The sequence below is a fragment of the Nicotiana sylvestris genome, chromosome 2, assembly GCF_000393655.2.
Source record: "Nicotiana sylvestris chromosome 2, ASM39365v2, whole genome shotgun sequence".
In the NCBI taxonomy this organism is placed as follows: Eukaryota; Viridiplantae; Streptophyta; class Magnoliopsida; order Solanales; family Solanaceae; genus Nicotiana; species Nicotiana sylvestris.
In genome coordinates this window covers 72,125,779-72,142,117 of record NC_091058.1, presented here as the reverse complement: position 1 = coordinate 72,142,117, position 16,339 = coordinate 72,125,779, and the positions used below count along the sequence as shown (strand labels likewise).

The 16,339-nt window shown below is 38.5% G+C and overlaps 2 protein-coding genes and 1 non-coding gene across 3 annotated transcripts; all 3 read right to left on the bottom strand.

The window, feature by feature from the left end:
* Positions 1–6,790: 6,790 nt before the first annotated feature.
* LOC104236635 (acidic endochitinase Q) lies at positions 6,791–8,483 on the bottom strand. Its single transcript, XM_009790604.2, has 3 exons — positions 8,108–8,483; positions 7,610–7,712; positions 6,791–7,390 (listed from the first exon to the last, which is right to left on the bottom strand). The coding sequence occupies exons 1-3, from the start codon at positions 8,388–8,390 to the stop codon at positions 7,015–7,017; spliced, it is 762 nt and encodes a 253-aa protein (XP_009788906.1). The 5' UTR covers positions 8,391–8,483; the 3' UTR covers positions 6,791–7,014.
* Positions 7,815–7,981, bottom strand: LOC138886642 (U1 spliceosomal RNA). The gene has a single exon (XR_011405691.1). It is a non-coding gene; the product is annotated as a U1 spliceosomal RNA (small nuclear RNA).
* Positions 8,484–13,960: 5,477 nt separating the features above from the next.
* On the bottom strand, positions 13,961–15,644 carry LOC138885064 (uncharacterized mitochondrial protein AtMg00810-like). Its single transcript, XM_070165955.1, has 3 exons — positions 15,509–15,644; positions 15,219–15,304; positions 13,961–14,845 (listed from the first exon to the last, which is right to left on the bottom strand). The coding sequence occupies exons 1-3, from the start codon at positions 15,642–15,644 to the stop codon at positions 13,961–13,963; spliced, it is 1,107 nt and encodes a 368-aa protein (XP_070022056.1).
* Positions 15,645–16,339: the final 695 nt, after the last annotated feature.

Below are 16,339 nucleotides of genomic sequence, written 5' to 3'. Positions count from 1 at the left end.
TCTTGCATTTATTCCTGTTGGGGAGAGACCTCTTGCAGTTGATGTGCAGGCTTTAGCCAACCAGCTAGTGAGATTGGATATTTCAGAGCCCAGTCGGGTTCTAGCTTGTGTGGTTTCTCGGTCTTCCTTGTTTGATCACATCAAAGAGTGCCAGTGTGATGATCCTCATTTGCTTGTCCTCAAGGACAAGGTTTAGCATGATGATGCTAGAGATGTGACTATTGGAGATGATGGGGTATTAAGGATGTAGGTCCGGATATGTGTGCCCAATGTGGATGGGCTACGGGAGATGATTCTTGAGGAGGCCCACAATTTGTAGTATTCCATGTGATAGGTTTTAAATGTCCTTGCCTTATGTTTTGATGATCTAACAAAATTACTGTTAAGAACCAGATATGGAACCTGACCTACTTGGACTATACTGCAAGTATAACGGATTCCAGTTAAAGGTGAACTGCTATAGCTTCAGGAGATAGGAAACCAAACAAGGACCTGATACCCTTGTGGTTTCTCATAGTAGTACAAAGTTAATTGGACACAGCTAGAAACGAAGTGAACGCCTGCACTATTTTTGCCGCACTGCACTGTTTCCAGTGCCCACTCATTCGTTGACCAACTAAAGTGCTCACATCATTTCAAATGATGTGATCAAGGTGTACCAACAATGAGTTTATATTGAAACGTCACTTGAATGTTTCAGTTTCTCATTCAAGCCTTTTGCAAAAATAGAGAAATCAATTCTCACGAGCTTGAAGAACAAAGTTGAACACTACTACGGATCAGTTCCTAAAGTCAGTATTTTGTTGTCCTTAGTTGAGTTGTAACTTTGTGATTGTACTTATTGTATCTCCTAAATTGTTTACCTAGAAGCGTTGATTAGTAATCCTCTTGTAAAATCCGTAAACTCCTTGAGTTTATGTTGTGACTAGGTTTAGTCATAAGCAAACGCCTTTGTAACTATAGAGTGACAAAGTGGCTTGTGGTGAGAGCATCACAAGTTAGTGAAAGTCTTTGTAACTAGGGAGTCACAAAGTGGCTTGTGGTAAGAGTACCACAAGTTAGTTGATTTGAATTCTTTGTAATGGAGTCATTACAAAGTGGCCTGTAATAGGTTTTTACAAGTTAGTGAAGTTGAAAGCCTACAGGTGTAGGCCGTGGTTTTTGGTCCCCTTGTGTGGGATTTTTCCACATAAAAATCCCTTGTCTCATTTACTTACAGTTTATTAGCATTCTCAGCAGAATCTCGTAGAGGACCAGGTACTCTACTGTTTGGTGGACTCATACAAACTAACACCATCCATCCGGGTGCCGCGAAGATGTATCAGGATTTGAGACAGCACTATTGGTGGAGGAGGATGAAGAAAGATATAGTTGGGTTTGTAGCTCGGTGTCTCAACTATCAGCATGTGAAATATGTGCAATAGAGGCGGGGTGGCTTGCTTCAGTAGATAGAGATTCCAGAGTGGAAGTGGGAGCGGATCACCATGGATTTTGTAGTTGGGCTTTCACGGACTTCGAGGAAGTTCGATGCTATTTGGGTGATTGTTGATCGGCTAACCAAGTCTGTGCACTTCATTCCAGTGAGTACTACTTATTCTTCAAATCGGTTGGCTAAGATTTACATTAGAGAGATTGTTCGCATGCACGATGTGCTAGTTTCTATCATTTCAAATAGAGGCACGCAGTTCACATTGCAGTTTTGGAGAGTCGTGCAGCGAGAGTTAGGCACTCAGGTTGAGTTGAGCACAACATTTCATCCTTAGACAGACAGGTATTCCGAGCACACTATTTAGATTCTAGAGTACATGTTACATGCGTGTGTCATCGATTTTGGTGGTTTATGGGACCAGTTTCTGCCGCTCGCGAAGTTGTCTTATAATAACAGTTATCATTCTAGCATTCAGATGGCTCCGTGTGAGGCTTTATGCAGGGGGCAGTATAGATCTCTAATGGGTTGGTTTAAGTCGGGTGAGGCTAAGCTTTTGGGTACAGACTTAGTACAAGATGCTTTGGACAAGGTGAAAGTGATTCAGGAGTGGCTTCGCACGACACAGTCAAGACAAAAGAGTTATGCTGACAGAAAGGTCCGGGATGTATCTTACAAGGTTGGGGAGAAGGTTTTGCTAATGGTTTCACCCATAAAGGGTGTTATGAGATTAGGGAAGAAGGGTACGTTGAGCCCTCAGTTTATTGGGTCGTTTGAGACGTGGGCCCAGGAGCCGGGTTTGAGCTAATTTTGGATTTAGGCTATGATTTGGTATTTTTCTTGTGGAATTATTCCTTTAGCCTATATTGGTCGTATTGTATTATTTGTGGCTAGATTCGGGGAGTTCATAGGCCGAGTTGAGATGCAAGGGCAATGCGGAGTAGATTTTGCTCGGTTTGAGGTAAGTAACGCTTTCAAACTTAGTTCTGACGGTTTGAAACCCCAGACTGTGTGTTATGTGTTTAGTATTAAGGTGACGCACATGCCAAGTGACGGGCGTGCGGGCGTGCACTATGAGAATCGTGACCTGGATCATTCCATGGCACCGTTTAGTGACTCTTTCTTGTTGATATCCGAGTTTCCATCATGTGATAAAGTAAATGGGCTGTAAATCCTGATAGATATCATTTAGGGCTTTACGACGATACTGTTGAGACCCCAAGTGGTTATTTCTTGCTATCATCTCACTGATTCCATTGATATTCTGTACTCAGTCATATTCATGCATTTTATATCATATCTCAGTATCAGTTGTTATTTATTGGCACATCATATCATTATTACGGGCTAGTTAATGACATTGTGAGCCCGTAGGTGAGACTGGAGAGTGATGACTGAGTGAGGCCGAGGGCCTGATTATGAGTGACAAATATGGGATTGGGTTGCACGCTGTAGCGGTTGTATTGATTTTAATAGTGCTTGGGCTGAAGGAGCCCCTCCGGAGTCGGTACAAACCCCTAGTGAGCGCAGTTGATGTTATTATTTGGAGATGGATCTTCTCTATAAGGCTAGATTCGCCTATGTCCTCGGTACTGGAGACTGATGGTCAATGATGTATATATTTCGGGATGGATCTCCTTGGGTCGTATGAGCCATATACAATATTGAGTTGTTATGAGTTTATTATTATTATTTGGAGATGGATCTTCTCCATAGGGTTGGATTGGCCTTCCCCAGTACTGAGTGATATAATCCGGGATGGATCTTCCCTGGGTCGTATGAGCCATATACAATACTGAGTGGACGAGTATTTGAGAGTGTGAACACATGAGATATTCAGCATGGTGCATCACATACAGTATGTGCATTGGCATGTAGATGTAGCAGAGTTTATTCGTTACCTTGTTTAGATCTGCTCTATTTTACTGTTTCAGCTGCCTATTAAATTTAAAACATGCCTACATTTCTGCACATTCATTTCTATTATTTTTGTTGTGCTCGAGTTCGGCACTACCTTTTAGTCCACAATTTGGACTCGTTACTTACTGAGTTGGTTTACTCACGTTAACCCATGTACCTTGTGTGCAGATTCAGGAACTTTTGGTCCTAGTGGTAGTCGTTGATCGAGGCTTCAGGCTTTAGGAGACTATCGAGGTATCTGTACGGCATTCGCAGGCCTTGAATCTCCTTCTTTATCTCTATATGTATTTTAGTTTTTTCCTTTAAACATTGTAATAGACTATGTTCCCTTATAGACGCTCATGCACTCAGTGACATTCCATTTTGAGCAGTTGTATCGTAATTTATATTTTATTATGTTTTCAAAATGTTCCTTAATGACTTATCGCTTTCGTATTTATTGTCTAAAATATTTTTGCGGTGTTGGATTATTGAGTTGAGGCTGGCCAAGTTTCATTATAGGTGCCACCACGACGGGTCGAGTTTGGGTCGTGACATTATTACTTTTTCAGTTGCCCATTTTCTCCCCTAATATTAGGATCACCAACACATATCCCCAACCTTTTTTGGGGATCCATCTTTGTGTATTATGGTGTAATAATTAAATCATATAGCACATCTATATTTTTAGATGGAAATTATTTGGCTCCCGACCAAGAACTAATTGTGATAGTGAGAATTTATCATAAGTTATTGGCTAGATGCATACAAGTGTCGTTGTATATTAATTAACACATCTCATACCAAATTTTCTTTTGTTCTCGTAACTAGTGGTTTAGCTATAATTGGAGATATAGAATTTCTACTAAACCAACTTAGATTTAAACCAACATTATCATCACAATTTACATTCTGGAACTGTGCTCCAATAATTTGAGCAAGCAACCTTGCAAAATTCAAACTACAAGTTGATAACAACGCAATTGTGACCATACATGTGATGCATCTATTAAAATTATATAATAGTAAACGGTCCACATGACATGTGAGTGGGCCCATATATATATATCACATTTTATTCGTTCCAGAAATTAAAGGATTCAATTCCAACATTAACTGGTATATCATGAGAATAAGCAGCACAAAAGAATTCTTGAAGAATATTCCGTTTCTTCAATATATGGCAATATGAATTCTCAATCAATTTTTCGCATCATAATTGAACGGGGGTGGCCGGTCATGCCAACTGATATTTGTTTAAGTAAACCTCTAGTTTACTTGTGGCATATGAATCCATCATCACGCTTATACTTGTGTTGTACAAATAGAAGGAAAGTCGGATAATTATTTATATTTACCCGGTATGATTATAGTAATATGGAGATATTCACTCTTCCTTTCATTTATAGTCTCAAATGCCAACCACTTTGGCTAATATATTTAAAACTCAAAAGTTTCTTTTGAGACTTATTATAATATCAATATCAAGAACAATTTTATTTATTTGTGTAGCAATAAATTAAGTTTTCCGGAGCTCTTAATTGATTTTGTACTACAAGACCTTTTGTCACACCATCCATATAATGAATGTCTCATTTACGGAGAAAATCATATCATAATAATTGTCATAGTCAAAATCATCAAAAGCAAAATTATTTCTTGCTTTAATTTTGCCTTTATTAACTTTTTCCAAGGCATGGAAAAATATTTTTGGCGTACCACATGTACAAGACCAATGACTTATTTATGCAACTACGCAGTAATGTTCATTATCTTTGTTTCTCTCAAACCTCCTATAGAGGTGAGTTGTAGTATTTATTCAATCATGCATAAGCACATTCTTATGCATTATTTATATCATATATATATTTTAACATTCACTTTCACGGTTGAGTCTGCATTTATAATGCTTATCACAAGTCGCATTCCTTAAAAAAAAGGACTATAATCGTTTGAACGTTTCTCATATTTATAGACCATATTGATACACATTTCCTTCACCTTTGAAGGATTACTTTGAGAATCCTTATTGTTATCCTTTTTACAATTATCATAATAATGACTATTATTATTTTGGTCTTTGGCACGCTCACGTTCATTGGTTAATCACTTGTCTTCTTTTGGATATATTATGTGTTGCTACCACATTCGCTTCAAGAATATGGAGCACATCAAGTGGGATAAGCTTTATGATTTTTCTTGAAAAAATAAATTTTCCTTAGTCATCATTATATCACCAATATGGTACATTGAGACTCAAACCTAATGTCTTATCGCTATAAAGGCATGTTAGGCCATAATGAAATGGGACTCGAACCAACTCTTACAATCTTGGAGCATCAGGATTCAAAACCCGATGTCTTATCCTCTTGGTGCGTTGGGACTTAAAACTCATCGTCTTATCCTTAACCATTGGCATAATAGGCCATAGTGCATCACCCTTGAGCCTTTAATCACGAGGAGCCTTAGATAACACTGCAGCGAAGGTCACAACAAATATGAATAGCAGCGTAAGTTACTTGTGTTTAATCTACAACACTGTCATTTTTTCTTTTTATGAAAATCAGATTTCTAATTCTAATGCCCCGCGTCACTGTATATTTTCCATCAATTGCCAAAAAGTGATTGCCCACAAACACGCATAATACATAGGCAACTCAAAAGATTGGATATGGTTCTTCTTGATTCAACCAGCTCATTTTCATGCACAAATAATATTGTATTTTGTGTAATATGAACAATACCAAATCTTAAATCCCAAATATTAAAAGAGAATTTATATGAAGAATGAAAAAAACACTCCCTGGACAGTTGAAGCAAATTGATTCACATATGAAATACTCGAGCTTCCACTAGCAACATAAGTGATTCTAGGTAGTCAACATTTTTGTAGTTCAACCCTGGACTTGGTTATCTTTGTACTTTAAGATGATAATTGAAATAAAAAATTAGAGATTTGTGCTGATAACGTATTAAGAAACTTAGCTCAAAGTAACAATATAAAACAAGGAAAACAAGAGATATAGAGAGAGAGGAGAAATTCTTATTTCTTCCATGTATTCAAGTGTATACAATATGATGCTCAAATCCTCTATTTATAGGATGATATTTAGGTAATACAAAGGGATGTTATGAACATGATATTAACTATTGAAATCATAGGGGAAGATCATGGAGGAGGTTATGGAGGTGTGGGAGTTACAACCATAATGGTAAAAAGTAGTGGGAGGTTAATGGAGAAGACTATCGGGAGTAACTTCTTTAGAAGTTATAGACATCCATATTAATATAGTATGCTTCTTTTTTGTTTGATTTATCGTCATTAGTGTTTGCTTTGTTAGCTTCCGCACGACGCATTTTTATTTTCAATCCCAACAAAGCGCTTTTAAGAAAAAAAATACTTCTCAAAATAAGCTGATTTTAGAAGATTGGCCACACAGGCTTTAAATCTGGTACTCCATGGTATTAGACAAGGAACTTTTATTTCTGGATAGAAATTTCGTTTTCATCAATGCAGTAGCCTCATCACTTAAAAGCGCCTCATATATAGGAGCTATTGGTTCTTCCCAAGAAGACAAATAACAGAAATATTTCACCTAATTCTTAATGGATACACAATCCCCTTATTCATTAATTAATACAAATATAACTTGTATACATAACATGATCTGCATTCTATGTAACGAAGCCTAGCCCTGGCCGAAGTTCCTTTGGTTGTAACAGTCCAAGTTTTCCCCCGGAGCAACATTTAACATACCACAATACCTCCTGTAGTATCCAATTCGATCTTCCACTGCGTCATTCCGTCCTATGCCACATTCAATTCCACCGTTAATGATGTTGGTAATTACACCGTAACCTGGTACTCGATTCGCCGCCTGATCCGCGGCAGACGGAGTCCAACGACCGATGATAACGTCGTGGGAAGATGGCTTGTTGTCCTGTGGTGTCATCCAAAACCATATAGCTGTTTTGAATGATATAGTAGCATCTGTGGCCACTAAATCAGGGTTGTTAACTAGCTCTTGTCCAATTGCAGTTCCAGCTTTCTCATAGTTATTTCGGCTGCAAAAGTTTATCGTTTCTAAATTAGTCACTATGGCACTAAATATATGCATTTCAGTATTCTTATCTAATACTAAGTAGTATTTCATTGTCCGAAATGAAATTAAAACAGATAGAGAGAAATGACTAGTAGGCAGATTCTTAATTGCCCCTGTCAAAGGTCATCTAAGGTTTAATTATCAACGATTGGTATTATTTATATTCATCTGTCTAACGTACTTTGTCAATTGGATGGGTCCTCTACCATAATATCTGTCACTCTGGTCATTTTGCCTAACAAAGCAATACCCTCCTGTAAATGGTTCTGCACTCAGGGATCCACCTGCAAAAGAACAAACGCTTCACTTATAGATTACAGCTAATAATAAGTAGTAACCTCAAAAAATAAGGAAGATAACTCGGAAAATTGTTTTTTTTAATTAGGGTAGGCGTCACGCGAACGCAGGCCCCCACTGCCAAATTATGACGTGGCTCGACCACTTGGGTTGACCTTAGGCTGGCGCCCCTCTGAAAGTGTAATGGAGGTCACTAGCCTAGAGCCCTAGACCATGTGCCTTAACGATCGCCCGTTAACCTCGTCCAAGAAAGTGGTAGAATGGATTAAATTGCACCGACAGATACTTTCATATACTCCAACACAGACTGAACAAAACAAATTAGCAGTATAGCTGAGATTAAAGTTGGGGGGGGGGGGGGGGATGGGATGAGCAAAATTACCAGTAGTTTCGTGAGAAGTTTGACCGAAAAAGGCAGCAATTTCTTTCCTACGGGCAGTATCATCACCAGTAGTTCCAAAACCAGGAAAGGAATTGGCAGCAGCTATGAATGCATCATAAGTGTAGAAGCCATTGGCAGGACATCTACCGTCGTTCCTATTCTTCAGCATCTCGTTGAACAAGTCACTCGTTACAATAGAACCAATGCCTTGTGCCAAGCTCCCTGTTAAGAACAGGAAAAACACACAACAAAACAATGCCATTGGTGATCCAGAAAACTCCATTTTCCTCTGTACTTTCTTATGTTTTTTTTTTTTTTTTTGAGTTAAGAACGTTTAGTTATGTGTGTGGGTATTTATAGGATTCAGATTTAGGGCGAGCAGAGACTTTTCATCTAGTAAGGTTAAATGGGGCTTTGATTAATTTGTACTGTGTCAGTTTTCCACAATCGTAGTTGTCAATTTTGCGTCTTGTTTAGGCCATATACGTGTTTCATCATAAATGGCCGATACAGTGAAGAAAGGCGCCCGGAGTTCTTGAAAAATAGCAATGGAATAAATATAAAAAATTCTTTTCAGCTGCAGTAACCTAAGCGATATACATGTGACGCTAGGAATATTGGAAGCATTCTATTGGATGTACTGAAATTTAGTGCGTCTTAAAAGAATTAAAGTACACAATATTTAAAAATAATTTAATTTTAAATTTTTTAATTTTCCCCTAATGGGATGATTTATAATTGCAAACAGTTTCCTTTACCAAAGTGACTTCCTTGAGTGAGTGAAGTAGGGAACTTGGCTCTGTTACAGGGCCACAACTATATCGAACTGAATTGGCTTTATGCACAATCTCTCCACTATTTGCTCGTTAGCCATTTCCAGGATCAGCTATAAGTTTTGTGTTTGAAATATTTATGATAACTCAACTCAAACAATCAAACTTTATAGACATATAGGCAGAAAATAAAATTTCCCAACCTATAATTAAATCCATTAAAAAACTGCTACAAAACTAGTGTTAATAGCCGTTGAGATTTTTGTAGTTTTTTAAACAAAAGTAAATAAATAAAGTATTTCGCTGAAAACACAAGCGACCTACAGTTTAATAAACTAACCGTAAACTCTTGAATCAACCCGTGCCCTTCAAAGGGTTTATGGTTTTAGTAAATTTTATTTCAAATACCAAAAGAAACCCAACAAAAAAAATAACCCTTCGTATCTCTATAATTTCAAGTTCCTCTAATTCAATTTGGGATTTAATCAAATTGAATTAGAAGATTCCGTTTTCCACCTCTATCACTTGCTACTACTCCACTTCAAAGAAATTCCCCAATTTTACTATCAAATGCTGGTAAATTTTGAATTTTATGTAACTACTTTCTGTTCATGATTAGGATAAATATTTGAATTCTTCGTATTAAATTATGTTCAACGATGATGATTTGCATTTGGCCATCTTTACCATGTAAAACAAGATACTCTGCTTTGTCCTATTTAATGCTGATATTGCTTCCTTTTACGCTTTTCTCAAAATATCTCTAACAACTTAAATTTTTATCTTATTCGCTATCGATATAATAAAGCAAGAAAAGTTACTAAGAAATGTGATATATATTCTAAAAGAACTTCTTCAAAGAAAAAAATTAAAGACAAAAATTCCAGAATTGCAAAGGAAGGAAAATTTCTTAGGCATATGATAGCTTATATGAGTCCACCAAACTATAGAGTATCAGGACCTCTATGAGTTTTCACTGAGAATGTTATGAAACAGTAAGTAAATAAGATAGGGAGTTTTACGTGGGAAAATCACTGCTCAAGGGGATAAAAAACCACGACTTACACTGGTAGGATTTCAACTTTACTATGAGCAACATTTAGATTACAACTATGCAATCTAGGAATTAAACTTGTAATCCCACACTAACTCGTAATACACCTATTACAAGCCACTTTGCAATACACCTATTACAAAGACTTCAACTCATGTCTAACTCTAGTCACGATACAAACACAAAGGGTTTATGGTTTTACAAAGGGGTTCCTAAGCAACGCTTCTAGCTAAGGAATTACAAAGAAGAACAATTACAAAGTTACAACTCAACTAAGGACAGCAAAATACTAGATTTAGGAACTGGTCCGTAGTAGCGTTAAACTTTAATCTTGATGCACTTGAGAATTGAATGCACGACTCTCAGAAGGCTTGAATGCTTGAAGTAAATTCGCAAGTGTTCAAGTGATGTTTTTGTTGTAGTGCTCTTGTTAATACACCTTTGATGGCATCACTTGAATGATGTAAGCACTTGGTTGGTCAAAAGACAAATAACTGCAGAACTGTGCTGCACTAATTCTGTGGCAGTCACTTTTCAGCTGTACACAGTTGACTTCCATACTATTGTCAGGGACACACAGGGGATCAGGTCCCTGTGTTGGTTCTCTATCTTCTACAGTTGCAGCAGTTCACATTAGCCGGATTCCGTTGATTAGCAATGTATACTAAGTGTGTCAGGTTTCCTATCTGGTTCTTGACAGTAAGTTTGTTAGACATCAAAACATAAGGCTAAGACATTGAAAGCCCATCAATTTTCCCCTTTTTGATGATGATAAACTTAGATCTTGATAACATATTTTTAGAGCAGAAATAACCAGATGAAGCAACAGGAACTTCACAAGTTCTTCCTGACTTTATGCTTCCCCCTTAATCAGATCCCTGTTTTAATTATACTTCCCCCTTTTAGCATCACTAAAAATACACAAGCAGGCAAACAACATAAAAAGTCTAGCCTAGCTAACTCATACGACATATGTGCACACAACATGATAGAAAAGAGAAAGGAAGAACATAACCATTTAGATAGCAAAAGAGGATAGGTTTTATATACAAGACATATGCCTTTGCTATGCAGCAAAGGCAAAGATTGGATTGTTGTCAGCGGGAGAAGTACATATACATCCCATTCACATCAAAACAAAAAGAAACAAAAATAACTGTCAAGTCATGAAAACAAGAACAAAAAATCCAGAAACTGGTCACTGAAAGGGGTTCCTTATGGGGCACTAGGAGTGGATGGCTTGGAAGTTGTAGGAAGAGTTTGGAGAACAAGATCTATTCGGGCATTTGCCGACGTTTGCTCGGTGAGCAGTTTCTCTTTCAGGTTCTCCACTTGTGCCCTAAGATTAGCATTTTCTATGTCAAACGAGCTATCTCCTAATTTTACCCTACGACCCCTTGGGCCTGCTGACCTTCTAGGATAGCGTTCCTTGCCTTCAACCTTCGAATCTCCTCAGTTGCGCTGTTTTGAGCATTGTTGAGCTGAGAGATTGTTGATGTACTGCCTAACCCCCCATTCTTCTCGATGCACTCACATTCCTCCAAAGTTATGTGAGAGAAGATTTACTTCTTGGTCCCTACTTTGCATTGTCCCAGTGACACTTTAAAGAACTTAAACATGTGCGTAAGAAGAAACCTATACGGAAGACCATGATTTCTATCCTTGAAAGTTGCTACCTTCTGCATATGTTCAATCATGATGGCAGGCAAGCTCACAGGTGTAAATCCATCCAGTTTCTCCATTAGATACAAGTCAGACCTAGAATTCATGGACCTCCTCTTAGCACGGGGTAGAAGAACCTTGTTCACCAGCTCGAAGAGCAACTGATAAACAGGGAGCAAGACCATCTTCTGAACTCGTTTCCCTTTCTGGTTTACATTATCCTTCACGATAGCATTTCTAAAGTTTGACCCACACACATCCTTCACTGTAGATACACCAACCTTAGGGACTTTCAGAATATCCCTAAGCAGACCCACATCAAACACGATATCCACCCCATTAACCAATGCACAAATGTGGTTGGTATCAACAGGAAAGAGGTCGGCATAGAAGCTTTGAACCTCATCCTCATACACCTTGGGTGCATCCATTTGGAATAAATGCCCCCGCCGTTGAAATTCAACCATCTCAATTACTTGTCTCATGTCAGACATATCAGTAATTGTTGGGTCAAAGGTGCGACCCAACAAGATCTTTTGATGCCTCAATCGTTCTGTAGCAGGCCTAGTCTCACTTCTCACTTTCTTTGCCAAACCAGGTTCCTTTACTGGTTTCAACTTTCTCTTGCCAGACTTCACAACACTTGATTTTGCTTTTCCACTAGACTTGATCAAAACATCCTCATCAGAAACTGATGGTTCACTCACACCGTCTTTCAACTTTGAACTGGGGGTTGTTTTCTCCAATGAAGCAGATTGCTTCTTCTTCTGGGACCTTTTCACCAAGGAACTAGGTTCCTCTGTTACTTCCTCATCCACTTCCACCACAAGAACATTCTTATCACATACTACCTCACTATTTTTCACCAACCTCTTCTTTTTCTTCTTACTGCTCTTTTGGAGGGCTGACTCATAAGCCTTTTTGCTTTCAACCTAGTAGTAGGTCTCTTGGTAAAGGACTTAGGAATGATTATTGGTCGTCGCTTGACAATAAATGCATCTAGAGCAATGTTTTCTTGATCTTCCTCATCACTAGACCTCATCTCAGGAACCAGAATTTCCAAGGGCACAACAGCAAAGTGTGGAGAAGGTGCAGGAGTAGAACTGACCTGGGAGGGGGATCCTTGACATGTTTCCTCCGGAGAGGGGTCAGGTCCTTTACGAGAAGTCCCAGTAGTTTCTGGTAGTGTAGAGCTTTCAACCAGCACCATGGCTCCTTCGCCCATTAATGTATGTGTCTCATTCCTCTGAGACTTGGGTATTCCAAAGACTACCTCATGCACTATTCCATTTGTAGATACAACAAAAATGGTTGCGACGGTTTTCTCCTCTAGAGACTCTATGGATACCACAAAATCTGAACCAACAATGGCGGAAGGTTGATCAACACTAGCCCCTGAAACTTCTACAAACTTTATAGCTTTACCTTGTTCTCCATTTTGGCCTTTGTTGGTGAGAATCTCAGATGATAGAGACGAAGGATCATCGATTTTTGGGGTTTTTGAGTTCTCATAATTTGGAGGGAGAGGGAGGTCTGAGATAGTCGCATTAGAACTGGAGATTGAAGGGAGATCTGGGTTGGAGGTAGTTTCAGTGGTTAAGACTGGAATGGTGACAGAGGATTCATCAGGGACGGAGGACTCAAGGGTTTTCTCTGGGTTAGTATTGACTGAAGAAGGGATTTTGGAGTGATTGTTAGCTATTGAAGATATAGAGTTGAGAATTTTTTGGAGAAGGTTTGAAGAGGGAATATGATCGGTGAAGAGAAGAGAGGTTTTTAATAAAAGAAGATAATTATGAGGGAGGGAGATAAGAACCAATTCAAAAATGGTGGTAGTGCATGGGAAGTTGCAACGTTTCAGAGGGAGAAAAAAGGATTTGAAATGAAAAGACGTGATAGTAGAGTCTGAAAAGGAGGATGACATGGCAGTTGATATTTGCACCTTTTTTAAAATGTGTATTAAAGAATGCACAGGACTACTAACCTTTAGTACAAGAACCAGGTTCTTGACCTGTCTTTGAAAATTTCAATCTTCTTTTACCACCCATGCAATGCATCTACAGCTTCTATAATCATCATGCGTGTCTACCTGCAACGGTATTGAAGTGAGTTAGACTTGGCCAGAAAACATTTTAACTAATATTACCTGAAGGTGACTTTCATAGCCACTGATGGAAATCAGGTTCTCAATTAGGCTTTAATAGCCCCAGCTTCACCCTATTTCTTTCAAAATGATCCTTACTCAATGCTTTGGTGAAGATATCTGCAATTTGGTCTTCTGTACTGCAGAACTTCATACAGATAAGCCCTTTCTCCACATTGTCCCTTAGAAAATGATGCCTCACATTAAAGTGCTTGGTTCTTTTATGTTGAACTGGATTTTTGGCCATGTGCATTGGTATTATTATATAGAAGAGGCACACAGTTAGTGTATACACCAAAGTCTTCCAATTGTTGTTTGATCCATAGGATCTGAGCATAACAAGAAGCTCCAACTACATATTCTGCTTTAGTTATTGAAAGAGTCACTGAGTTTTGCTTCCTTGTGCCCCATGAGATGAGACATGATCCTAGAAAGTGAGCCATTCCAGAAGTACTTTTCCTATCCACAAGATAACCTACATAGTCAGCATCAGCATACCCAATAAGATTAAAACTGTCACCTGAGGGATAGTACAAGACCAGGTCTTGTGTTCCCTTAAGATATCTCAAAATTCTTTTGGCAGCCTTCAGATGAGATTCCTTGGAATTTGACTGAAATCTTGCACATAGCCCCACATTAAAGACAATATCAAGTCTACTGATAGTGAGGTAGAGAAGAGACCCAATAATGCCTCTATACATAGTTTGATTCATAGGAGATCCAGACTCATCCATGTCCAGTCGAGTAACCGTTGCAATGGGAGTGTCTATCACTTTTGATGCTTCCATATCAAACCTCTTCAAGAGCTTCTTGATGTATTTATGCTGGCAAATGAATGTACCCTTTGTGGACTGCTTCACTTGAAGACCCAAGAAGAAACTCAACTCACCCATCATGCTCATTTCAAACTCACTTCCCATGAGTTTTGCAAATTCTTCACATAGTGAATCAGCTATTGCCCTAAAAATAATATCATCAACATATACCTGAACAATGAGGAGGTTCCTCCCCCGTTTCTTCAAGAACAAGGTGTTGTCAATTTTCCCTCTTGTAAAGCCATTTTCTAAGAGGAACTTTGACAATCTTTCATACCAAGCTCGAGGAGCCTACTTCAACCCATACAATGCCTTGTCCAGTTTAAACACATATTCAGGGTGTTCATGATATTCAAACCCTAGAGGTTGCTTTACATATACTTCTTCCTTAAGAAATCCATTAAGAAATGCACTTTTTGACATCCATTTGGAATAAAGTAAATTCCATATGTGATGAAAAAGCGATTAGAATTCTAATAGCTTCCATGCGAGCAACTGGAGCAAACGTCTCATCATAATCAATTCCTTCCTCCTGATTGTAACCTTAAATCACTACCATATCCTTATTCCTTGTAGTGTTTCCATGTTCATCAAGCTTATTCCTGAATACCCGCCTGGTTCCTATGATGGTTCGATCTGAGGGTCTAGGTACCAGGTGCCACACCTTGTTCCTTTCGAACTGATGCAACTCATTTTGCATGGCTGTAATCCAATCTGCATCATTTAAGGCTTCCTTGATATTTTTGGGTTCTATTTGGGAAAGAAATTCCGAGAAGGCAAGTGAACTTCTGGTTTTTTATCGGGTTTGCACACCTGAATCTAGAGAGGTAATTATGTTGTCAATAGGATGGGAACTTTTGTGTTTCCAGTTGGATACTTGAACCTCATTTGTAGATGAGCTGGGAGGATCTAACTGGTTCCCTTATGTTCTTCTATCAGCTATTTGAGGAGTACCTTGCACTGCATCAACCACTCTTTCTTCAGCTTCAGTGGTTGTAATTGTGGTACCTGGTTCCCTTGAGGAAGAAGATGCATTGTCTCCGCTTGGCTCCTTCACTTGACTCATCATGTTTGCCTTTCCATTTGTCATGTCGATGACTTCACCTGGAACCAGTAAAGGTTCACCATCTTGATCATCCTTGTTGATTTTCTCACATGAGGGATAGGACTCGTCAAATATTATGTGAACACTTTCCTCAATACACTAAGTCCGCTTGTTGTATATCTTGTAAGCTTTGCTTTGAGAAGAATATCCCAAAAAGATTCCTTCATCACTCTTGGCATCAAATTTACCAAGCTGATCCTTTCCATTATTGAGAACATAACATTTGCACCCAAATATTCTTAGGTGAGTCAACTTAGGTTTCCTTCCATTCAGCAACTCATAGGGAGTTTTGTTTAGGAGAGATCTGATCATGCACCTATTCACCAAGTAGCAGGCAGTGTTGACAGCTTCAGCCCAGAAGTTCTTTGCAATCCTACTGTCGATTAGCATTGTTCTTGCCATTTCATCATGAGTTCTATTCTTCCTTTCTAAAACTCCATTTTGCTGGAGAGTTCTTGGGGCTGAGAAGTTGTGGGTAATGCCATACATTACAAAACTCATCAAATTTGACATTGTCAAATTCTGTTCCATGATCTGATCTAATACATGATACTCTAGACTCCATCTTCACCTAGATTTTCTTCACAAAGGTAGCGAATACCTCAAAGGTTTCATCTTTCGTTCTAAGAAACAAAGTCCAAGTGAATCTGGAGTAGTCATCCACTAACACAAAGATATAT